We start from the raw sequence: 24653 nt of genomic DNA on the forward strand, positions 1-24653 counted from the left end.
TGTTCTAAGTTTTCATAACTGTGACCTTAATTGCCTACTGTCTGTAAGCTGTTAGTGTCTTAACGATCGTTCCACAGGTGCATGCTCATTAATTGTTTATGGTTCATTGAACAAGCATGGAAAACAGTGTTTAAACCATTTACAATGAAGATCTGTGAAGTTATTTGGATTTTGACAAATTATCTTTGAAAGACAGCGTCCAGAAAAAGGGACGTTTCTTTTTTTGCTGAGTTAAGCTCCAGGGTGTTAATTTTGTCCGTGCCATGTCTTCATTTTCTAAATTAAAATTGTAAACTTAAGTTTACAAAAATCTAATTGGTTCTGCAATGTTGAAGAATCCAATAAGGTTTGGAGACAACTGTTTTTTCAATTTCAACTTATTTTTTTAGAAGAAATAGGGAATTATTTAATTATTAAGAAAAGTGCAAGGGTGCCAATATGTTTGTGGATAGACAAAAGTCCTAGAAAATAATAATTAACAAAAGTCCAATTTATTCTCTTCTCATAGGTTACAAAGATCTGATTTCAAACCCTACAGGTCCCCTTTCAACCAAAAAGCTAGACCATATGGAGAAAATGCAGAGTAAGTTATTGAAAATAATTATTGGAAACCTGGTGTTATCCGCAGAGAACATTCACCGGACTGCTTTAAGTGATATATGTCCTCTTTTCCAAGTTAGAGAGGGGCAGGCCAAGATATGTGTGCTCTTGTTCCATGTCAAGTCATATGTAGACACAGACTAGACAGTGAAGTAAACAGCCTATACATTGCGATCTCAACTTGCCAAACCAAACTACAAATATGGGACAGACTAATATCCATCTCTGCTTAAACATACCCTATTTCTCAACGCTGGTGTACAGTGACCAGTGCTACCTCACCAACACCAAAGACACAATCTCTTAAATTTATGACATCTCTGTTCTTGGAATGAGCAGGCCTATATAACTATGAAAGGGTTTGCTACTTGTCATCTTTAACTGTTAGCCTTGAAGTCATGACAACAGAAGAATACCTTAATTCTCACCAATTCAGTACTGAAGTCCTACCTGACCCAAAGAAACCGGCTTCATCTTTTGGCTGATGTAGAATGTTGAGGACAAAGGAGGGGCCAGACATCTGGTTTAAAGTAGGGCTTAACTTACTGATTTCGCCTTGTTTGTCCAGCTCCTCAAAGATATGCTAGAAGCCATGATTGAAACAAACACGAGTTGTCTTGGAGGTGTGGTTTGATATGGGTGTTTCTTGGGTGTGTCCTTTCCACCACCAAGACACACCCGTGTGTCAGACCCTCTAAAAAAAAAGGTTGTCTTGTCTTTCAGGCGTACCTCATTCCAGAGATCCCACGTTCCAGCCAAAAGAATGCTGCACATTTGGCCTGATTTACAGTCCGTTGGTCTTCAGCCGGAATGTGAAAAGGCTGTTCCGTTGAGCGTTCTTTCAGCATACCAAATAAAACATTTTAGCACTGAAAGTTGATTGTTTTTGGTTGTGGTCATTTCACTATACTATGAGTCATTATAGATGAGCATTGCATTGTATTGATGAAGCCATTAGCCTCTTGACCTAGACTTCATGATAGAGGTCTCAGAACCTGTAAACCAATGACCAATCCGAGAAAGAAACAAAAGATCCCCGTTTCAGAGGTGGAGAACTGATCCACTTTATTGATTGGTCTGAACTCTTGTAATATACTACTAAGAGACATTGTGCGATACAAACATTGCATTTCAACATCATGGGATACACGGGTTTTCAAGTCTCAAATTTTTAAACAGATTAAAAAAAGTTACCACGATGTTTGACAGAGTTGGTGCCTCCGAAATGGCAACCTATTCCATATATAGTGCACCGGCTCTGGTCAAAAGAAGTGCACTATATAGGGAATAAGGTGCAATTTTGGACAAAGACACAGCTGAAAAGTTGCACTTAGTCTTTTCCGGCTTCATTTCGATTTATTTTTTAAGATTCAAGTTTCGTAACCTTTTTCTCATTGCCGCTGTAAACACTTGACATCCCATCAAAAATAGGATGAATAAAATTGATGTTGAAAAGATAGAAAATAAAAATCTGAACATCAGCTTTAAACAATTCAAAAGCAAAATGAAACGGGGAAAAAACAAGGAAATATCAGGTTTAGAGCAGATTGGGATTATTTAAGCGAAGCAAAAGCTGAGAGAACCAAAAAACATGGTATGCTTTCACATATCCGAAAAAGGGTCTTGCAATGGAACATTACTGTCATTATCAATGTTGACCTAGTCTTTTGACAAAACGGTTGATATTTATCTTGGATATTAATAGAGAATAGATTAAGAGGCAATGGACTTGAATAGTCACCATGACTGCAAAAAAGCAACTCTTCCTTAACAACTTGACTGTACCATACACAAAAGTAAAACAATTGCATGTGTCACACTACAAAACCATGTACCAGCTACAAAAGACAGGAACTCGGTCATAAACATCCAGGTTTCCATTAATTATGGGCAAAGTCAAAGCACATCTCAGTACAATCCTCTGCAGGAGCTTGAATAAGTTATACAACAGGTAGTATGCTTTTGTTGTTAAAGGTTACAAAGCAAAAAGTGCAACAATGGTGCAGACCATTCTTTATGTTTGGTTAGTTTTGTATTTTTTTGTTGTCTAAAAACATAAGACAAATCACACAGATCAGTTTACTGTCAGGACAGTATAAAAAAAAAAGATAGGGACTACGGAATCAAAACAAATAAACAAAAAACACCAAAATATTTCTCTGAGAAAATTATTTTAAAGCTGCCTTCTTTTTCTCCAGCCACAAGGCATGGGCGAATCTTGGGCGAAGGTTCCTGACGTACTTTAGTTACCATGACAATGTGGGTTGCAGAGTACTGTAAGTAGAACATTCTGCACTGGTTGGAAACCCTAGAGAGACAGCTACGGGTCAGACTGTGTGCCATACAGTACACCCACCTTGGTGGTGGTCAGCTTAATCCAAACACAATTGGCTCATTGACAGAGTTCAGATCAACATGGGGGCCCAGAAGTAAAGTAGTCACGAGGAGAAGGAACAACATCAAGCTTATTAGTCTTCTTTCACCTTTCTGCTTGCTCCTACACCAGTGTTCTCAACTTGTTCCAAAGATATTGGTTTTGTTTTTCTCAATGGTGCGGTGACGGACAAAAGCTTTCTTTAAGTTCTAGATCAGCAGAAATATTGTTACATCCATGCATCATCTTTCTCCACAGTGTTGCAAAGACAGGCATCAAATTACAAATAACGCACAACTAAAATGTTAACGTGTGTGTTTGTTTCATTCACTTATGTCAACAATGTTCAGGCTTTGGTGGTGCTTGGTGGTTAGGTGGATAGGGGGCCTCTGTCTCTCAGCTTCACTGTGACGGGGGGGTAAGAGATGGACAGGGAGGGACAGACTGATATTCAAGATTAAACCCTGCTCCTCCCCCATTCATTCAAAAACAAAGTGGATCCATTTAAAAGCAACATTAAAATAAGAATAATCAAGTGAAGAAAAAAAACGGCAGAAAGTTACTCTATTTACATACAATTATTTTTCTTATAGACAAAAGCATCTTTCCAAAAATCAAACAATTTCCCCCCCAAAGAAATGTGTATTTTGTGTTGTTTTTTCATATTTATACATTACAAGTTCTTTATCTTTCATCATATCCTCCATCCAGGCTTCCTCTGTCCTGACAGGCTGTCTGCCAATGCTTCTGAACATAAAGGGAGTCAGTCTATCCTGAAGATTAAAGCCTGTCAGAAGTCACTCGCTGGCTTTCTTACTGCTGGCAGTCAGAGGGTGCTGTTGCACCAAAAAGGATACCCCCACACCCTCTGTTCTCCCCACACTCATTCAGCACCAGTGAGTGAGGCTTGTTTTGGGGGGAGGGGTGGGCAGGCAGGCCTGTACTGAGAGGCCTGCCCTTCCTCTGGGGTGGGATGAGGGGCAGGTAGGGCTCTAGTGGCAGTGCTCAGTCATCGCTGTCTGACAAGGTCTCATACTGCTCCGACAGTAGGGGCTCCCGCTCCCACACACGCTGCTGCTGGGACCCCAGAGGGCCTCCTGGTGGGGGCTGCTGGGCCTGCATGGAGGGGGAGGCCATGGAGGTGGGGGGCGTGCTGCTCAGCATGCGCATGGTCAGGGGGTTATAGGGGAACTGCATAGAGCCTGGAGAGAGATGTGAGACAGGATAGTCTTTAGAGGGATTTTTCTTATTTAGAAAATCCTGATTTCTGAATTCCCGTGTGGCTGTTAATAATGTGGTATTGTGTACACAGACAAATAGACAGATACCCAGAGTTTAAATGGGTCTTGTGTCTTACCTGTGGACGAGGGCCGGTCCTCCCAGGCCCAGCCCGGGGCCTGCTGGTGGTAGTCTCCCTCTGAGTGGACGGAGGAGACTGACGAGGGCCGCTCCCCTCCTGCTGTCTGGGCTGCTGCTGCGTATGCCTGACCTGGGTTGGGCGACTTGGACTTCCGGCTGTTGGCTTTGCTCTGCAGTTTCTGCTTACCTGTTGTGTTAGCAATAAGTTTTATTTGCACAAGTACAGTGAAATGCTTAACTTGCAAGCCCTACTCAACAGTGCAGTATTCAATATCAAAATAGTATAACTAAAAGAGGAAGCTATTTACAGGGTCAGTGCCAGTACCACATTTACAATATGCAGGGATACTGGCGTATTTGAGGTAGATATGTACATGTAGGCAGGGATTAATGACTGGTAGCAGGATAAATAATAATAATAGTGGAATAGCAGGATAGGTGGTGGGTGTGGGAAAGTTTGTGGGTGTTAGTGTGAATTGAGACTATTCTGGAGAGCTTGTTCCAAATCTCAAAATGTCAAAGTATAGGGTGTCCACCCACTACCCAGAGTGGGTGAAAACGTGCTTCCGTGATAAATTCACTACCTTATGTTTTAAAATACATTTTTACCAAAACAGATATGATTATTCATGTTCTGAATTGTTCAGTGGCGTCTTTCTCGAACATATTATGAACAGTAACCTAACACATCCGACAATAGCCCCGAGTTCTGTTGACAAAGCGGTGCCGCTTCTTGCAGCGACTTTTGAGGATTTTACGTTGCGATGGTCTTCTGCAAAAGTTGTTTCCCCAGGTCGCAAAAAGCTAAATTAACATAACGAGCTGAATTAAATGTAAAATTATTTGAAAATAAAAAGCTTACGGTATGCTCTGTGCTCCGTTGACATTTCAGCGATACGCTTGTTTTTCTGAGATCTTTAAAAAATACTATTTTCATATACTAAAATATTTAAATGGTATATATATGTCATGTCTCAATCGAGCTTACCTCTATTGTTTTATGTCCTCTGGATTTGAGAAGAAAGACGGTGAGCCTGTCAGTTTGCCTTAATTCTCGCACAGCATCCAGGCTAGCTGACGCAAATACTACTTTCCAGATTTTTTCCCTCTGGCCTCCATTGATTTAAGCCCCATTCGGACAGGATACATCCCCCAGGTAATGGTATTTATGTGCACGAGCACAAATCACCACATCTGTAATTTTAGTCCCGTCCAAATCTGCCATGTCAGTAATTATCACTTGGCAGGAAGGTTATTATCCCAGCCCTAAAAACGTTGCCCTAAAAACCTGTTTTTCGGCAAACTCCAAGGTCCTCTGATAATGCATATCCCATGCTAATCGTCATCCCTGTGTTTTGAGGGATATTACTGAGTTTAACAGGTGCTGCACCCAGTTTGGGTTAGAACATGGGAACAAATTGATGCTTAAAACAAAGTGCTATGCACGTAGCATACAGATGAATTATCGGTTTTGTCATATATCAACTTTCCTAGTGTCTGTCTTCTCTTTTAAAAGATGAAGTGGACACAATTGTACCAATGAATTAATAAATTGCCAAATACGTCAGGTAATTAAATATCTGCATAGGTTACAGTTCATGGTTCTTATTGATATGCATTATTATTTAGACTTTCTCTGAACTGAAGGCCATTAGGCTAATATTAGGCTATTCCAAGACATTTGAAATATCTTCACGCCTAGGAGAGCCTCCAGGCGTCCGTCATAATGGTCAATTGTGAATGAGGGAGAAAAAAAAATTACAGGGGCAGTTCGGTAAAACAAATCCCGTCTGAATTGTCCACTGTTAAAACGGACATGTTGGGGTAAAAATTACATAACCGCCGTTCTATAGTAATACTAGTCACGTGCGAATAAGGCTTTAGTCACCCTTTGTAGGATGGCCAATATTAGGGTAAGAAAAACTCAACCTTTGAACGGATTATGATAGAGACCATTGGTTTTCTGAGTATCTACACAATTAACAGAATTTTACCCATTGGTACAATTTTTTTTGATTGGACACCCTACAAAGTACTCTATTCCAATGTATCTTTAGAGACAGACAGGGTTAAAAAGGTGTGTGTGTGAGTATATAAATACGTAAATGTTTACTCCTGTATAATGGTTTCAGTCTGCTGCGTGTGGTTGTTTGCCACTGACCCATGATAGGTGAGGGGTTGGCCTCCTGGCGGGCCTCGTTGCTAGGGGTGTTACAGCTGGGCTGAGGCCCTCCCTGGTGCTCCTCTGGCCTTTCTTCCAGGTTGCCCATCAGGGCCTTCCGGATGATGTCCTCCAGGCCCAGGTTACTGGCCGGGTCGCTGAAGGAGTGGTTCCTGGGGTTCACGCTGCCTGGCGGGACAAACACGTACGCAGGACGAGGGGGAATACATGGAACAGCCACCACGGTCGTGTTCATTAGGGTATTCAAACAAACATTTAAAAAAATGTTTGTTTCAATTTATTTCATACATTTTTTGGCTGGTTTAAATGATTCTAGTATGTTTGAATATGAGTATCTGGTGATAGAATAGGATCCTATGGTGTTAGAATTGTTTATACTCACTTGAGCTGGTCACAGCGGGCAAGTTGAAGATCTCTGTGCCTGGTTGTGCATTTCCTGAAAGGAGAAACAATAGCATAGTTCAGTTAGCAAACGAAATGTCTGACTGCAAACTAAAATGACGCTAAAAGACAGACTTAATCGTTTTACAGTATGTTTTCCTATTACAATGTTATCTGTTGTTAAATGAGAAATGAGTGCAATGCACAGAAAATATCCTTTAAATTAATATAATACCGTGCGAATTGAGTTCCATCAAATGTTATATTTTTTCTATCTTGGAATGCTTTCTAAAATGATGTTCGTACAAGGAAGATAAGAAGAGAGGCGACTTACCTACATCAGAATCCCCGACACCAGAAGAGTTTAACTTACGAAATATCTCCTGCTTCTTGGATTTCACCATAGGGGAGGTGTTCTCCAGCTTGGTGAAGAAGGAGGGCAGGTAGCTGACACTGCCAGGGGAGCGAGAGTCGCCCCTGTAACCAGAGAAAGGCCACCACGGGGTTAAGAGTCAGGCAGCGGAGGGCTGATTAGGCTAGCGTGCCACTGGCACCTCCCTCCAGTTTCCACTCTGTTAGCATGCCAAACAGTCACAGCTGCCCACAAGGCACATTCTGTCCATGGGCACTGAAGGTATCCAGTATCCACACGCACAAATGCACGTAGACATACAAAATAAATCGCTGTCATACTTTTTGGTTTGTCAACTTAATGTCCGAAACATACATATATGTCTAGTGATATCATTGAAAGTTCCATTAGGTCAGGGGTGTCATTCCATGGAGGGCCTAGTGGCTGCCGGTTTTTCTTTTCAATTAAGCCCCAGACAACCAGGTCAGGGGAGTTCCTTACTAATTAGTGGCCTTAATTCATCAATCAAATACAAGAGAGGAGCGAAAACCCACAGACACTCGGTCCTCTGTAGAATGAGTTTGACAAGTGTGCGTTAGGTGAACATAAAGAAATGCGAGAGCGCCCACTACTTAAGATATGCCAGTCCTACACACCTCATCTCAGGCTGGTCAGCCTCTCGTCTCTGAGGTTGTTGCTGCTGCTGCTCTCTGGCCTCCTGTTGTTTATCCTGGTAGCTCTGGGGAGGGGAGATGGGCTCATAACTCTCCACTGCCCCCCTGCCACCCCGATCAGGGGATTTACCAGGTCTGGGTAAGGGACAGAGGAAGAGAGAGAAAAGTGAGAATTTGAAGGAATAGACAGGGGTGCACCACCAGGGTTATGTTCATTAGGGAGAAAATGTTTTGCATGGGAGGTATAACCTGAACTTATTGCAAACCGTTTAGCTACGGTTTACCCTACTAAACAGGCTGGCTTGGTCAAGAGGTTGTGTTGGGCTACTGGTAGGTGTTGTCACTGTACCTGGCTCTGGGCTTGTCAGGGGCATTCTCAGGAGACACTCTGCTGGGTGTGGGTCTCTGATGGTGTGATGGGGCCTGGGTCTGGTTTTCTGGGCTGTACCGGTTGTGGCCCTTGGCACGGCCCCCGGGGCCCGAGCTAGATACTGGCAGCTGGGCGCTCTGGAATGTGGTGGTGGCAGAGGAGGAGATGGTGGTGGAGGACTGAGGAGGATCCTGGTTCCTGGCAAAGTCCTGGGTGATAATATGCTATAAAAGGAGAAAGAGGAGAGGACAGACAGATCAGGGAGATGTTATTACTTTGAGGCACACCTCCATTTTCAGTCTCTACACTTAAATGTTTGTATCCAAAGTTGTCTAGTAGAGGCTGTTGTCAGAGTTGTTGAGATCATCATTTGCAGTTCAGTCGATGGATCACTCAAGATATCATCACTCAACAAAAAGTGGTACAGGAGGCATACTGACAATTCATTGTTGGTAAAGTAATTTGTATTGGTTACACAGTACATGGATTGTTTGCCTTAGGAACCCAGTTAAAAAGGGCTATGAAGGAACAAGTCATTGGGGTCTTCTTCAGGCTGACTACATAGCAGTTGCCTGACAGAACTCATGTCTGGATAGGTGTTTAATATCAGCTAACCACAAAATATGATATAGCAATCTGATGCCCGACTGCGCAGGCAATGACATGGCATGCAATCGTGGAAAGCTACTAGTGTGTCTTACCGAGATGTGGTCAGCCAGGGTCATGACCCGGTGGGTCTTGGGGACCTGCTGGGACTGGGAGTACCCTCCGTCAGCCTGGGAGGAGGGGGGCTGCTGGGACTCCGCTGACTGGCGGTAGCGGATCATGTCAAAGGAACGCATGCCAGCTGCTGAGTGAGGATAACACACAGTTACCAGACTGAGTTGGGGAGGGTAGAGAAATGGGGGAGAGAAGTGATATGGGAATGGAGGAGAGGGTGATATATCGGGGAGGGTGGAAGGAGGGGTAGAACTACCCCTCCTTCCACCCTCCCCATATGTCAATAGGCAGCTGATATACATTTGCCTCCAACGGACAAAAATAACTTGTGGAGTGGTCTGGTGACCAGATGGGAGCTTGTGGGGAATGGAATGGTGTCGTCTGCTCTGTCGTACTTAGCTGACAAGGTTACTGGGCTAAGGAGTCATTCCATAAGGAAACCAATACTTGAGAAAGAGAGCTTGAGACCTTCAAGAGAATACTTCAAGTCCCCATATGACATCTATAGTAGAGGTTGACCAATTATGATTTTTCAAAGCCGATACAGATTATTGGAGGACCAAAAAAAGCCGATACCGATTAAAAATCGGTCAATTTTTATATATATATTTGTAATAATGACAATTACAACAATACTGAATGAACACTTATTTTAACTTAGTATAATACATCAATAAAATCTATTTAGCCTCAAATAAATGATGAAACATGTTCAACTTGGTTTAAATAATGCAAAAACAAAGTGTTGGAGAAGAAAGTAAAAGTGCAATATGTGCCATGTAAAAAAAGCTAGCGTTTAAGTTCCTTGCTCAGAACATGAGAACATATGAAAGCTGGTGGTTCCTTTTAACATAAGTCTTCAATATTCCCAGGTAAGAAGTTTTAGGTTGTAGTTATTATAGGACTATTTCTCTCTATACCATTTGTATTTCATATACCTTTGACTATTGGATGTTCTAATAGGTATTTTAGTATTTAGTATTGCCAGCCTAATCTCGGGAGTTGATAGGCTTGAAGTCATAAACAGCGCAATGCTTGAAGCACAGCGAAGAGCTGCTGGCAAATGCACGAAAGTGCTGTTTGAATGAATGTTTACGAGCCTGCTGCTGCCTACCACCGCTCAGTCAGACTGCTCTATCAAATCATAGACTTAATTATAATAACACACAGAAATACGAGCCGTAGGTCATTAATATGGTCAAAACCGGAAACTATAATTTAGAAAACAAAACGTTTATTCTTTCAGTGAAATACGGAACCGTTCCGTATTTTATCTAACGGGTGGCATCCATAAGTCTAAATATTGCAGTTACATTGCACAACCTTCAATGTTATGTCATAATTATGTAAAATTCTGGCAAATTAATTACGGTCTTTGTTAGGAAGAAATGGTCTTCACACAGTTCGCAACGAGCCAGGCGGCCCAAACTGCTGCATATACCCTGACTCTACTTGCACAGAACACAAGAAAAGTGACACAATTTCCCTAGTTAAAAGAAATTCATGTTAGCAGGCAATATTAACTAAATATGCAGGTTTAAAAATATATACTTGTGTATTGATTTTAAGAAAGGCATTGTTTATTGTTAGGTAAATTGGTCCAACGACAGTCCTTTTTTAACGAATGCGCTTGTTAAATCACCCATTTGGCAAAGTAGGCTGAGATACAATGACAAATGAACAGGCACCGCATCGATTATATGCAACGCAGGACAAGCTAGATAAACTAGTAATATCATCAACCATGTGTAGTTAACTAGTGATTATGTTAAGATTGATTGTTTTTTATAAGATAAGTTTAATGCTAGCTAGCACCTTACCTTGGCTCCTTGCTGCACTCGCATAACAGGTAGTCACAGCCTGCCACGCAGTCTCCTCGTGGAGTGCAATGTAATCGGCCATAATCGGTGTCCAAAAATGCCGATTACCGATTGTTATGAAAACCGGCCCCAATTAAATCGGCCATTCCGATTAATCGGTCGACCTCAAATCTATAGAGCTTTACCAGTCAGTAAGGGCCAGTTTCCCAGACACATTAAGTCTGACTAAAATGCACTTTCCATGGAGATGCGCCATTGAGTCGGCCTTTTAGTAATTTCCTCATCATCTTAAATAAGCATGCCCCTTTCAAAAAATGTAGAACTAAGAACAGATATAGCCCTTGGTTCACTCCAGACCTGACTGCCCCCGACCAGCACAAAAACATCCTGTCACGGACTGCACTAGCATCGAATAGTCCCGGCGATATGCAACTTTTCAGGGAAGTCAGGAACCAATACACGCAGTCAGTTAGGAAAGCAAAGGCTAGCTTTTTCAAACAGAATTTTGCATCCTGTAGTTCTAACTCCAAAAAGTTTTGGTACACTGTAAAGTCCATTGAGAATAAGAGCACCTCCTCCCACTGCACTGAGGCTAGGAAACACTGTCACCACCGATAAATCCACGATAATCGCGAATTTCAATAAGCATTTCTCTACAGCTTTCCTCCTGGCTACCCCAACCCCGGCCAACAGCTCCGCACCACCCGCAGCTACTAGCCCAAACCTCCCCAGCTTCTCCTTCACCCAGATCCAGATAGCAGATGTTCTGAAAGAGCTGCAAAACCTGGACCCCTACAAATCAGCTGGGCTAGACAATCTGGACCCTCTCTTTCTAAAATTATCCGCTGCCATTGTTGCAGCCCCTATTACCAGTCTGTTCAACATCTCTTTCGTATGATCCGAGATCCGTAAAGATTGGAAAGCGGCCGCGGTCATCCCCCTCTTCAAAGGGGGTGACACTCTATACCCAAACTGTTACAGACCTATATCCATCCTGCCCTGCCTTTCTAAAGTCTTCGAAAGCCAAGTTAACAAACAGATCACTGACCATTTTGAATCCCGCTGTTCAATCCGGTTTCCGAGCTGGTCACGGATGCACCTCAGCCACGCTCAAGGTACTAAACGATATCATAACTGCCACCGATAAAAAACAGTACTGTCCAGCCGTCTTCATCGACCTGGCCAAGGCTTTCGACTCTGTCAATCACCGTATTCTTATCGGCAGACTCAATAGCCTTGGCTTCTCAAATGACTGCCTCGTCTGGTTCACCAACTACTTCACAGACAGAGTTCAGTATGTCAAATCGGAGGGCCTGTTGTCCGGACCTCTGGCAGTCTTTATGGGTTTACCACAGGTTCAATTCTCGGGCCGACTCTTTTCTCTGTATATATCAACGATGTCGCTCTTGCTGCAGGTGATTCTCTGATCCACCTCTACGCAGACGACACCATTCTGTATACATCTGGCCCTTCTTTGGACACTGTGCTAACAAACCTCCAAACGAGCTTCAATGCCATACAACACTCCTTCCGTGGCCTCCAATTGCTCGTAAACGCTAGTAAAACTAAATGCATGCTTTTCAACCGATCGCTGCCCGCACCCGCCCACCCGACTAGCATCACTACTCTGGACGGTTCTAACTTAGAATATGTGGACAACTACAAATACCTAGGTGTCTGGCTAGACTGTAAACTCTCCTTCCAGACTAATTTTAAACATCTCCAAACCAAAATTAAATCTAAAATCGGCTTCCTATTTTGCAACAAAGCCACCTTCACTCACGCTGACAAACATACCCATAGTAATACTGACTATCCTACCGATCCTCAACTTCAGTGATGTCATTTACAAAATATCCTCCAACACTCTACTCAGCAAACTGGATGCAGTCTATCACAGTGCCATCTGTTTTGTCAGCAAAGCCTCATATACCACCCACCACTGCGACCTGTATGCTCTCGTCGGCTGGCCCTCGCTACATATTCGTCGCCAGACCCATTGGCGCCAGGTCACCTATAAGTCTTTGCTAGGTAAAGCTCTGCTTTATCTCAGCTCACTGGTCACCATAACACCCACCCGTAACATGCGCTCCAGCAGGTATATCGCACTGGTCATCCCCAAAGCAAACACCTCTTTGGCCGCCTTTCCTTCCAGTTCTCTGCTGCCAATGACTGGAACGAATTGCAAAAAAGAGAATCGCTGAAGTTGGAGACTTATATCTCCCTCACTAACTAAGTGTCAGCTATCTGAGCAGCTTACTAAACGCTGCAGCTGTACACACAGCACATCTGTAAATAGCCCATCCTATCTACCTACCTCATCCCCATATTGTTTTTATTTACTTTTTTGCTCTTTTGCACACAAGTATTTCTACTTGCACATCATCATCTGCACATCTATCACTCCAGTGTTAATTCGCTAAATTGTAATTACTTTGCTACTATGGCCTATTTATTGCCTTACCTCCTCACGCCATTTGCACACACTGTATATAGACTTTTTCTATTGTGTTATTGACAATACATTTGTTTATTCCATGTGTAACTCAGTTGTTGTTTGTGTCGCACTGCTTGGCTTTATCTTGGCCAGGTTGCAGTTGTAAATGAGAACTTGTTCTCAACTGGCCGACCTGGTTAAATAAAGGTGAAATAAAAATAGTCCAGGTGCAGGCTTAATATTTGCCAAGTAGCTCAACGCTTCCGTAGGTTAAGCGCAGACTAGAGTTTTTTAAATGAACCTCCGACTCGATATGCGTCGATACTTAAAAAATGTACATTCGTAAACCTTAACTGTATACCCATGTTGGTCCTCAAATAAGAAGACAGGTTTTTGTTCTACGTTTGCTACGGTGTACCCTACACTAAACAGGCTGGCTTGGTCAAGAGCTGTATCTGTACCTGGCTCTGGGCTTGTCAGGGTCGTTCTCGGGAGACTGTTTCCTCGTTGCTGTTGCACTAAGATGGCAACTCAGCGTGAATGTGCATGTGCCAATTGAACCTCAACAAGGTAACAGTTGGTGGTTGTATTTGATTAATGTTTTATTAAAAAGTATGGATTTCAGCAAACAAAGAAAGGCACGCAACAGGGGACAAACATAGGTATACAGGGTAAAGGGTTTAAGAATGTACATTTTTGAAGTATCGACACATAGCGACTCGAAGGAGTTGGAGGTTCATTTAAAATAAAATATAAAAAAACTCTAGTCTGCGCTCAACTCTGCAAGCTTAATCTGTGTCAGGCAATCCAGAACTGAGAAGACATCTTATTATTGAATGGCTCACAGTACAACGCTTTCTTCTTACCTTGTGTTGCTGCCTGTGCGGCCCTGTCCCTGTCAGCCCTCTCCCTGTCATCCTGCTGCTGTTTCTCCTGCTGGGCCTGGGCTGGAGAGTTGGCTGGGCTGATCACCTCGATGGCTGCTCCACTGGGAACCTCATACCGACTGGATGACACTGCAGGGGAGGGACACACACACCTTGAAAACAACCCTCTCACTAACATATGATCATTTTCTCTTTTTTTGTGATTTGCTATGTAATTAAGTCTTACATGTTAGAAATGCTGGGAATTAAAACGGAAACCAAATCTATATCCAGGTGTCCATCCTGTTGTATTACAGGACTATTTGTCTCTGTATATAGTGTCCATGTTCTACACTGTTCCCTGTTCTATTTTATTCTATGTGGAAGACTCACAGCTGCTGGAGGAATCGGAGCTCTGGGAGCCTCTCTCCCGTGAGTCCTTGTCCGAGGCGATCTGACGCTTGATGATGACGTCGATGAAGTTGGCGGCCGTGATGGTGGTCTTTCCTCTGGTCCTCAGCTCCTCCTCGATGCGTGACTTGGTGGGGGGACCCTTGTCCTTGCCCCCCTGGGGACCACCAGACCCCTCAGCGTATCCTGGGTGGGGTTTCCCCCCTGGCAGAGACATGTAGGGAGACTGCATGGAGCGCCTGTCTGCCTCCTGCTGCTGCTGCTCGTGCTGCCGCCTGGCCGCAGAGGATGATGAAGACATGTCGTCGTCTCGATCGTGCTTGGAGGAGTCCTTGCCCTTGTTGACGTCCATCTGAGGGGCGGATGCGGCAGCGTCCACCAGGGCAGCCAGGGCGTCGGCTGCAGTGCTATAACGGGCTCCTGCCTGGGCTGCTGCTGCTGCTGATGGCCTGGAGGTGGCAGAGAGGTTGAGGGTTAATATTATCTATATATAAACTCAGCAAAAAAAGAAACGTCCTCTCACTGTCAACTGTGTTTATTTTCAACAAACTTAACATGTGTAAATACTTGTATGAACATAACAAGATTCAACAACAGACAAACTGAACAAGTTCCACAGACATGTGACTAACAGAAATTGAATAAATGTGTCCCTGAACAAAGGTGGGTAACAGTCAGTATCAAAAGTAAGAGTCAGTATCTGGTGTGGCCACCAACTGCATTAGGTACTGCAGTGCATCTCCTCATGGACTGCACCAGATTTGCCAGTTCTTGCTGTGAGATGTTACCCCACTCTTCCACCAAGGCACCTGCAAGTTCCTGGATGTTTCTGGGGGGGAATGGCCCTAGCCCTCACCCTCCGATCCAACAGGTCCCAAACGTACTCAATGGGATTGAGATCCGGGCTCTTCGCTGGCCATGGCAGAACACGGACATTGCTGTCTTGCAGGAAATCACGCACAGAACAAGCATGATGGTTGGTGGCATTGTCATGCTGGAGGGTCATGTCAGGATGAGCCTACAGGAAGGGTACCACATGAGGGAGGAGGATGTCTTCCCTGTAACGCACGGCGTTGAGACTGCCTGCAATGACAACAAGCTCAGTCCGATGATGCTGTGGCACACCGCCCCAGACCATGACGGACCCTCCACCCCCAAATCGATCCAGAATACAGGCCTCAGTGTAATGCTCATTCCTTCGACGATAAACGCGACCATCACCCCTGGTGAGACAAAACCGCGACTCGTCAGTGAATAGCACTTTTTGCCAGTCCTGTCTGGGCACAAACCCACCGTCGCTGGACCAAAGGTAACGTTGTTGCCGGTGATGTCTGGTGAGAACCTGCCTTACAACAGGCCTGCAAGCCCTCAGTCCAGCCTCTCTCAGCCTATTGTGGACAGTCTGAGCACTGATGGAGGGATTGTGCGTTCCTGGTGTAACTCAGGCAGTTGTTGTTGCACATGTGCACGTGTGGTGCGGTTTGCAACTGAAAGTGTGCACATATAAGAATGGATTAACAGTACACGTACAGGTTTTTATCTGGAACGAAAATGGGCATAGGTGGTGGGCATGGCGTGCGATCAACCCGTCTGGATTTTAGAAAACATTTTAGAGGCCCTCATCTTGGCAGTGTAAAAATTATTTTGGGATATTTAAGCCAATAACCTGCAATTCTACACATTTCTCCATGGAGCTGATTGAAAATGTTGCAGTTTTTATTTTATTTTTAAAAATTTTATCCCCTTTTTCGCCCCAATTTTCGTGGTATCCAATCGCTAGTAATTACTATCTTGTCTCATCGCTACAACTCCCGTACGGGCTCGGGAGAGACGAAGGTCGAAAGCCATGCATCCTCCGAGGCACAACCAAACCAAGCCGCACTGCTTCTTTAACACAGCGCGCCTCCAACCCGGAAGCCAGCCGCACCAATGTGTCGGAGGAAACACCGTGCACCTGGCCCCCTTGGTTAGCGCGCACTGCGCCCAGCCCGCCACAGGAGTCGCTGGAGCGCGATGAGACAAGGAAATCCCTACCGGCCAAACCCTCCCTAACCCGGACGACGCTAGCCCAATTGTGCGTCGCCCCACGGACCTCCCGGTCGCGGCCGGCTGCGACAGAGCCTGGGGGCGAACCCAGAGACTCTGGTGGCGCAGTTAGCACTGCGATGCAGTGCCCTAGACCACTGCGCCACCCGGGAGGCCCTAAAATGTTGCAGTTTTAATGCACATTTTTTGATATTCTATACATTCCACGGCTAATGCTGTGTTCTTTTGCTTAAACATAATAATACAAATCAACACTGCTAAATTCATTGTTTTTGGAATTTAAAAATCTCCCTGTCTAGCTTTTATTTTGGTGATTGTTAGTTCTCAAAGATTATACTATTTAAAAAAATATATGAGCCCATAATTTTTTCTACATACAGTACTTTATATCAGGTTTACACTGAAAGCGTTTTTCCATCACACACACACACACACTCTGAGTGTACGTGGGGTGAGGGCTTACAAGGCCAGAGCGGAGCAGGCTTAGACTCACATGAGAGGGGTGATGACGCCCTTGCTGTTGGTTCCTTGGAAGATGCTGGGTCGCTGCTGCTGGGCTTCCTGTGACCTCATAGATGGGGAGGGGCTACGCAGGTAACCACGGCTTCCTGGTCTATCTGGCTGCCCTGGAACTGGGGGACAAACAAGAGCTGACTTCCATAACAGAAAAGAGCAATTCAAAGTTTAAAGCTTATAATGGCTTTTTCAACACTGTCCCAAAAAACAGGCTACATTAAAAATCCCTTAACTCTGTGAGAGAATTTGTTCAGCCAGGTTCAATCAAACTGCTATGAACTAGTTGGCACTGTATTGTTGATGACACTGTACAATACTATACAATATAAATGGCATTGAGGTTCACCTCCACGCATGTAGTCATTGGCAACCGCTGCAGCCACCACTCGCTCACGCTCTCGTTGTCTGTACTCCTCCCTTTCCCTCTCCCTGTTCTCCCTTTCTCTCTCCTTTTCCCTCTCTTTCTCTCGATGCTCCCGATCGCGCTCCCTTTCTCTTTCGCGCTCCCTCTCTCGTTCTCGCTCCTGACAGGCCGCTGCTGTAGCTGCGAGGTGGGCTTGGTGGCCTGTGGACACAAAGAAACAGACAACACACACACACACAGAGTAGGTTTACACACCGTCTCTACTTCGGGTACAGTCGCTGAGGGGTAGAAGGGTGGTTGGGCCGCCTTAAGCACACAGTGCTGTTGTGAATGCCTGATGACACAGAGAGGAGTGTCCTGCCCGGATGTTGATCAGGATAGACAGCAGAGATGTTCTGGGTACCATCTCAAATGGAGCTTTGTACTCAATTTGGCTTTTTTTAATTATTTTTTTACATTTCCCAATTAATGAGGCAAACTGAACATCTGATTTTGGATAGAGAGGATACTGCAGTAGGTGTATATTTAGATCTGGTCCATAGGTGTGTTCAGGTCAATTCAGATTAACAGAGCTCAGGGGAGTGCAGCAGGGGGTTGAGGGTAGGAGGGGGGTAAAAAGGAACAAGAGGGGGGTAAGGGAACAGGAGGGTCAGGTTGGTGTTGGGGCAGGGGGGTCCTCACCTGGAGATATGGAGGCTGGGTTGAAAGGCCTAGGAGGGAAAGGGGGTTGAGCTCCGGGGATGTAGGTGATGCGGTCCATAGTGGGAGTACCTGTTCCCCCAGGGTGAGGCAACAGGATAGTTGGAGGCATCTGGGCTAGATCAATAATCCCTTTTACAGACAGAAGCAAAGGGCCAACGGTGAGCAACACGAACCAAATCCATAGGATCAATTTGAAGAGGTATGAATGAACACTGCGTACAGTAGCCTTGGTTTTACCAGTCACCTTTCTCTGAACAGTGCTCAAAAACATATGTTTTTGTAATAGGGCTGCTTATTTTTCAAAAAGTTGCGTGGAGTGGTCACCTTGTAAGAGGCAATCACTGAGCAAATTAAAGTCTGAATTGAATGTTTGTCAATACGCAATTTATAAAACGGAGTATTAGCTGCAGGCCCAAAATATACGTCAACAATTCAGCGATAATAAACAAAAAAAAAAATCTATATCAATATGAGGCAATTTGTCAGGTTCATTTGCTTCTGGGCGTCTGGAAAAGGTAACCACTAATTCACAAGAACACAGACTGCGTTCTACCCATCACCCCATATATCTCCCTCCTCTCCCTACCTCCCTCAGGTGAGAGAAGGACACACAAACAGACAGACAGCAGTCAGAGTCAAGTACCTCGCGCTCCGGGAGGATAAGAGATGGCAATCTGTTGCTGTTCCCGTGGCGACAGGCCCCTGGCAACGTCGGGCCGTGGTATAACCTGCATCTGCTGTGAGGTGATATAATCGTTGAGAATGGTCTGCCTTGTGTTCTCCATGGTGTACAGCTGGTAGGTGTTGTGGTAGCCCGTCGGGGACGGCTGCCTCGGGAACATGTATGCAGCTGCATGGGGAGGAGGGGAAAGGAGAGGTGCAGATAGAGACTAAAAATATGAACAGCAGGCGAACAGATGGTGATTACTCTACTGACGTCAATGGACTCAACCTGAGACTGGACAGGACACTCAGTGCCTATGAATGAAAAATGACAAAGCTACCCCAGTTCACCCAGTCTATCATTCCAGGATTCAGGTCTATTATTGTGTTGTTCATAGAGGTTGGCTCAGGTTCATATAATATCATTGTTTCCCCTGAATACTTTGAGAATTTGACTGAGCCTGCATGGAGTGCCAAATGGGCAGGGTTTGCACTTTTGGGACTATTCCATTGGTTACATTGCGCCAGGCTCACAAATAAAAAAATAAAAATACTATTTGAACCCATGCTTGGTGGGTCAGGGTAACAGGGTGTGTTGTGTGTCCTACCAGGGTCCAGGACGGCCCGGTGGAAGAGGGTAGGGTCTAGGTGTGGAGGCAGGTGGAAGCGAGGCTCTCCAGGGGCCATGGGGCGGTGGTGGGGGTCAAAGGGGCTGTGGGAGGCCATAGGGTGGTTGGGGTCACCCCCTGACACAGGGGACTTAGCTGGAACACTGTCCCTCTGATTGGGGGTCATGGCACTCTTCCTATCATGAGACGTAGGCTTCCCAGTGCCTGGACAGGGAAGAGAAATGACAATAACACAAATGGCTTTCATCAAAACAAAAATCAATAAAGTAAACATAAGGATTAACAAAAATGTGTTCAACGTTTGCAATGTTTTCAAATTGTACTGATAAGATCTAAAGCCACACATCATTGCTTGTGAAGTGATTGCTGTACAATGAAATTACCTCGTGAAAATACATCTGACAAAAGATCTATGAATTGAAAGTGAATACTTCGAGAGGGAAGGCCAGACAAGACGTACCCTCCTGTCCTCGGCCCAGCATGGGCGAGCCTCTGGACATGGAGCTGGTGCTGTAGTTGACCGGGGTCCTGCGGGCATCTGCGTCTTGGTACATGCCAGGGCTGAGCTGGGACTTGCCTTGCTCCTGGTGGGTGGAGCGCAGCACGGAGGTGGCCGAGTTGACCACAGAGGTGTGGCGCGCCCGCTGCTGCTGCTCCGCCGCCGCCTTGCTCTCCTCATACTTGGCCCGCTCCATGGCCTCCAGCTGGGGCATGGTGGGGCCGTGGGGCAGCCTACTGGGACTGGTGATCAGGGACTTGACGTTGTGCTTGATGGCCGACTGGCTCAGAGGATGGCCCTGGTAGAGGGAGAGGAGGGATTGGATTGTCTGTTGGTGACAATGAACAGACAGCACTCACTCAATCACTAGCGCACGCACGCACGCCTACACACAAACATGCTCTTTCCCTCACGCACACAGCTGCAGAACACAAACACACTTACCTGGGATATGGAGCCCTCCATGCTGGCTCGGCTGTTGGCAGCCATGTCGGGGGTCTTGCGGGGGTCCTGTCCAGGTTGCTCTTGACGGGGGATCTCATGGATGGAGCGACCCATCTCCTTAATGGTGTTCACCCCCTCGTAGGGCTTACCCTTACCTATCCCCCCCTCAAATGAGCGGATGGGTGGGCTCTCCCTCTTTATCTGCTTGCCGTACTTCATGCTCTCCTCATAGGCCTCTGCAGAGGTTCTGGGTGTACCTGGAGTGGAAAGAGAAAAATACAAATACATTTTAAAACTTGGCTTAACGTGAGTTACATAAAAAGTCAAAATCATATTTACTGAGTTTAATTTGTGGTTTTCAATTTAATTATTTACATAGGAGCTGCAATGATGTCACCTGATAACTTAATTACCTTGCATGATGGATCCAGTCATCATGGGCCTCTCCTTAGACTCCCCATGGGGACTTTCTCTGGGCAGGGCTCGGATTATCAACCCTGACACACACACAAAGTCAGTCAGAAGACAAAACTCACTCTCTTACGTACGTACGTAAGGCGCACACACACGCCTTACCCTCGAAGGGGGCTCCTTCTCTCCCGGAGTGGCCTCTGGCAGCCTCCATCATATCGTGGGAGCGTTTGAGCTCATGGCCTGACCTGGGGCTACACGTGGCCTCTCTTGGGTTCTTAATGGCTACGGAGACAGGAACACAATATATGTTCATTTAGGCAGATTTAGATATACAGACCTAATTCTTGCTACCAATAAATACTGATGAATGCCTGACTTCAGATGCACACGGGTACCATTTTCATTGTCCCAATTGACTAACTCCCTGGGTAAACTAATGCCCAGGATAAGTAATAGGATCACACACACAATGCAATGCAGCACATTTCCAGAAACTACTATACTGTAGTATAAATCTGAAGGCCCATAAGTAACACACTACACTGAAAAAAAGTCGTGGAGTGACCACTAACACAGCTTCGTATTACCATCGTAGGATAGGATGTGTCCACTCTTGCCCTCGTAGATGACGTGTCCCTTGGCCAGCTGTTCCCGGGCCTTCTCTGGGCTGCTTAGGTCCTCCGTGGTCAGCTTGGTGATGGTGCCCTTCAGCAGGTCAGCCGCAATGCTGGACCCAGACAGGGCTGGCGTGCCCTGGTCACACAGAAGAGAGGTAGAGAGAGAAAAGTAAAGATGGACAGAGAGAAATGGGTCCAATTAAGTTCAGAAACCAGGAACAACTCAACTTTTTCATAATTTTTATTTTAACTTACATAGCACTTTTCATTTCAAATAAAATCTGCTCCAAAAATATTAGACTAATTCACAGCATACATCATCATAAGAAAAACTGTGATATTAGATGTCCATAGACAGTGTGGTGCTTGGATACACATAATAGCTTAGCAATGTTATTGTAACTGTAATACCTGTGTGATTGATCCTCTGGCTGGGTTGCCTCTGCTGATACCCCCATCCATTGGGCCTCCTTGATGGAAGACAACAGACAGAGGTTGGTATGTGTGGATATAGATGAGGGCCCGTACAGGCATTATATTCCTGGTCAGAATCATTGAAGCCTAATTCCGATTATCCCTCATTCTCCCGGAAGTTTGCACTCGTTGACTTCATCTCAAGGATTTAAAGTAATTGGTGTAAGATGGTACACTCTGGCTGCACTAATACATTGCTTTTAAATCTTGGTGGGGAGAATAGTAGAGCAATGGGCTGCAGCCTGAAAGAGGGAAACAGAGGTTTCCACACCCCAATGTCACCCCAGAGGTTAGTTGTGGGAGAAGGTATGAGGAGGACTTCTAGTGAAAGGAGGTGCTTTTTGAACTGGGGCTCATGAGGTCTCTCTCCATCTTCCTCCCTCACCAGCGTGCCACATTCTGTCAGGTCTGTGCAAACAGAGGGCAGGAGGAGGCCAGACTCCTCCACTTCACTCTTCTCGATCGCCTGCGATAAAGCTATTTTCTATCAATCTTGCAAACCTGGGTTCAAATAGTATTTCAAGTCTAGTCCCAGAAATGCAAACCCCACCCATCTGGCATTCTAGGCAGGCAAACATTGAGTATTTGAAAGATTTAAAATATGATTTGAACACAGGTGTGGTTTCTGGGTATTCACTGTGGGTATCAGCACTGTTTTGGTGAGAGTGTGAAAGGAGAAACACTTGGGAGGCAAGGACAGGCAGGATGACAGACAGACACTTTTGTGAGATGGACAAATAGACACACACCTCTGACTACCCCCTCATACTGCATCTGGGAGAGGAGGCCCTCCGACTGGCCACGCGGAGAACACTCCTCCTGCTTAATGTAGGACACTGGGGAGAGGGAGGGAGCGAACGAAAAGGGAAGGCAAGTGAAGTGGGACATTGGGACTGTGACATCAGGTCTGAATGTGCTCAAACGTTGACAATATGCTTGTCTCTCTCTCATGCCAATCTAATAGCAGAGAGAGGACTTTAGATGATGATAGACAGTATCCACACTTGCATACCACTTAGTATGAATAAATGTATTGAAAGTAGTATGCTAGTTTGGACAACGGAATGTGGATCGGGGGTGCGTGTGTCATCCAGACTGGCTTGTCTTACCAGGTTTGGTGGGGTCCTGCTGCCTGGGCAGGCCCAGGGATATGGAGCCCACTGAGCTCTTTGCAACCTCTGGGCCACCGTAGACAGCATGGGATGGCAGGTATGTACCAGGCGTTCCCTGAAATGGCAAGAACAGACAGTACAGAATCAGGTCAGGGTTGCAAAATTCCAGTTGGAGGATTCCCTCCCTGTTTGTTCTCTCCTGATTCTGGGAGTCCATCAACCAAGATTTCTGAAAACCTTAAAACTTTCTCGGAATTATACAGCAGAGAAATACAGGGAAAGTGTAATGTACACAAATAAAGGTGGAGCCAACGGATGTGTACCAAAGTTTGCTCTTTGGCATATTTGCTAGTAAACATTACTAAATACAGAGTACTGTCTGCTACAAAGGCAAATAGCCTTATAGGTTTCTTATTAAATAATTATCACACAACAAATACTGTTAGAGTATGACTGATTGAGAAAGAGAGAAAATAAAATGTTTTATTATTTCACCAAATAGAACATACAAAACACTTCAGCCACACCTGCTCTGGGTGCCCACCTGTGTGGGCCTAACCAGGGGTCTGGCTGGATCTGAACCCTCACCGGAGGGATATGGGTCTTACCTGGGAGATGGAGCCGCCCTGGATAAAGGAAGGCTTGTCTGTGGGTTTGGAGGTTGGAATGAGCGGAGGAGGAGATGGAATGTTGGCGGGTCGGCTGTGTCTGGAGAACGTCACACGGACTCCATCAGGCAGACTCTGGACCACCTGATTGGGAGCTGGCTGGAGCACTAGGAGAGAAAAACAATACAAGTTAGGGAGTGACATCATTGATCATATGATTATTTAGCATGAGCCTTGTCTAGGATACGGTGAAGAAGGGAAAAGAAAACGCACAAAAAAGTGTGTCAGGAAAAGAAAATCCAGAGGCACTGAAAAGTTAAAGCATTGAACATTTTTGCAACCCCCCAAAAAATCTATTTATGCCTATTATGGATATTCTCATAGAAAAATGATTGTACCAATTCCTGCTGTTTCCACAGATCAGTCACTGTACATTACTGCAACTAAATTCAGGCTAAATTGTTTCTCATTCTCAGCCAGCGTATCATTCACTACTCTTACTAACAGGCTCCACCAGCAGCCTATCGTCCATCTATGAGTGCATGGTGATAACATTGAGGCAGATTTCCCAGACTGAAGTAAACAGTGAAGTAAACACAGCACAGTGAGTCTGGTAGCTAGAGTTAAAAGGCTGAAGCCGACCTAAACCTGATGTAACCTCCCTGCCTCCTGTCTGTCTGTACAGCTGTGGGAACAGCCTCAGGGAGTGATATCTGGCTCGTCTGAGTTCTACCCTGTTAGTGAGTCACGGTGACCGGGAGTGACCTGCCTTGAGGAAGCAACCCCCGCTCCCTTCCTCCCGACAGTCTGCCCGCCCTCAGTGCCCCTGCACTTTACAAAATCAAACATTTAAATTTGTCCGGGAGAGTACCTACAGCAGGCACAGACGTCAGCATCCTGGCAGCTCACACAGAGATAAGGAAACAAGCTAGTCCATGATGGAATACTGATAAAGCCTTACTGCAGCCAGGCTCTGTGTGTGTGTGTGTAAGTAATATTAACATTCATTCATGATAGGG

General features: G+C 45.2%; 1 protein-coding gene across 5 annotated transcripts in view; it reads right to left on the reverse strand.

Annotated features, from left to right (window-relative positions):
- Positions 1–1639: 1639 nt before the first annotated feature.
- ncor1 (nuclear receptor corepressor 1) overlaps positions 1640–24653 on the reverse strand; it is a 122530-nt gene continuing 99516 nt past the window's right edge. For 3 of the 5 annotated variants that reach the window (XM_055873439.1, XM_055873417.1, XM_055873446.1), the window contains 24 exons: positions 23635–23801; positions 23024–23141; positions 22664–22750; positions 21852–21910; positions 21411–21576; positions 20986–21105; positions 20823–20906; positions 20410–20666; positions 19927–20263; positions 19446–19670; positions 18818–19024; positions 18154–18303; positions 17455–17673; positions 17086–17224; positions 14529–14995; positions 14136–14285; positions 8994–9142; positions 8272–8516; positions 7905–8057; positions 7231–7373; positions 6898–6951; positions 6495–6683; positions 4332–4520; positions 1640–4176 (listed from right to left, as the gene is read on the reverse strand). In XM_055873439.1, the coding sequence (XP_055729414.1) occupies positions 3980–4176; positions 4332–4520; positions 6495–6683; positions 6898–6951; positions 7231–7373; positions 7905–8057; positions 8272–8516; positions 8994–9142; positions 14136–14285; positions 14529–14995; positions 17086–17224; positions 17455–17673; positions 18154–18303; positions 18818–19024; positions 19446–19670; positions 19927–20263; positions 20410–20666; positions 20823–20906; positions 20986–21105; positions 21411–21576; positions 21852–21910; positions 22664–22750; positions 23024–23141; positions 23635–23801 (4271 nt within the window). In that variant the 3' untranslated portion in view covers positions 1640–3979. The remainder of the gene's footprint in view (positions 4177–4331; positions 4521–6494; positions 6684–6897; positions 6952–7230; positions 7374–7904; positions 8058–8271; positions 8517–8993; positions 9143–14135; positions 14286–14528; positions 14996–17085; positions 17225–17454; positions 17674–18153; positions 18304–18817; positions 19025–19445; positions 19671–19926; positions 20264–20409; positions 20667–20822; positions 20907–20985; positions 21106–21410; positions 21577–21851; positions 21911–22663; positions 22751–23023; positions 23142–23634; positions 23802–24653) is intronic. The other 2 variants (XM_055873425.1, XM_055873432.1) reach the window with 2 other exon arrangements.

Source organism: Salvelinus fontinalis, chromosome 2, assembly GCF_029448725.1.
Source record: "Salvelinus fontinalis isolate EN_2023a chromosome 2, ASM2944872v1, whole genome shotgun sequence".
In the NCBI taxonomy this organism is placed as follows: domain Eukaryota; kingdom Metazoa; phylum Chordata; class Actinopteri; order Salmoniformes; family Salmonidae; genus Salvelinus; species Salvelinus fontinalis.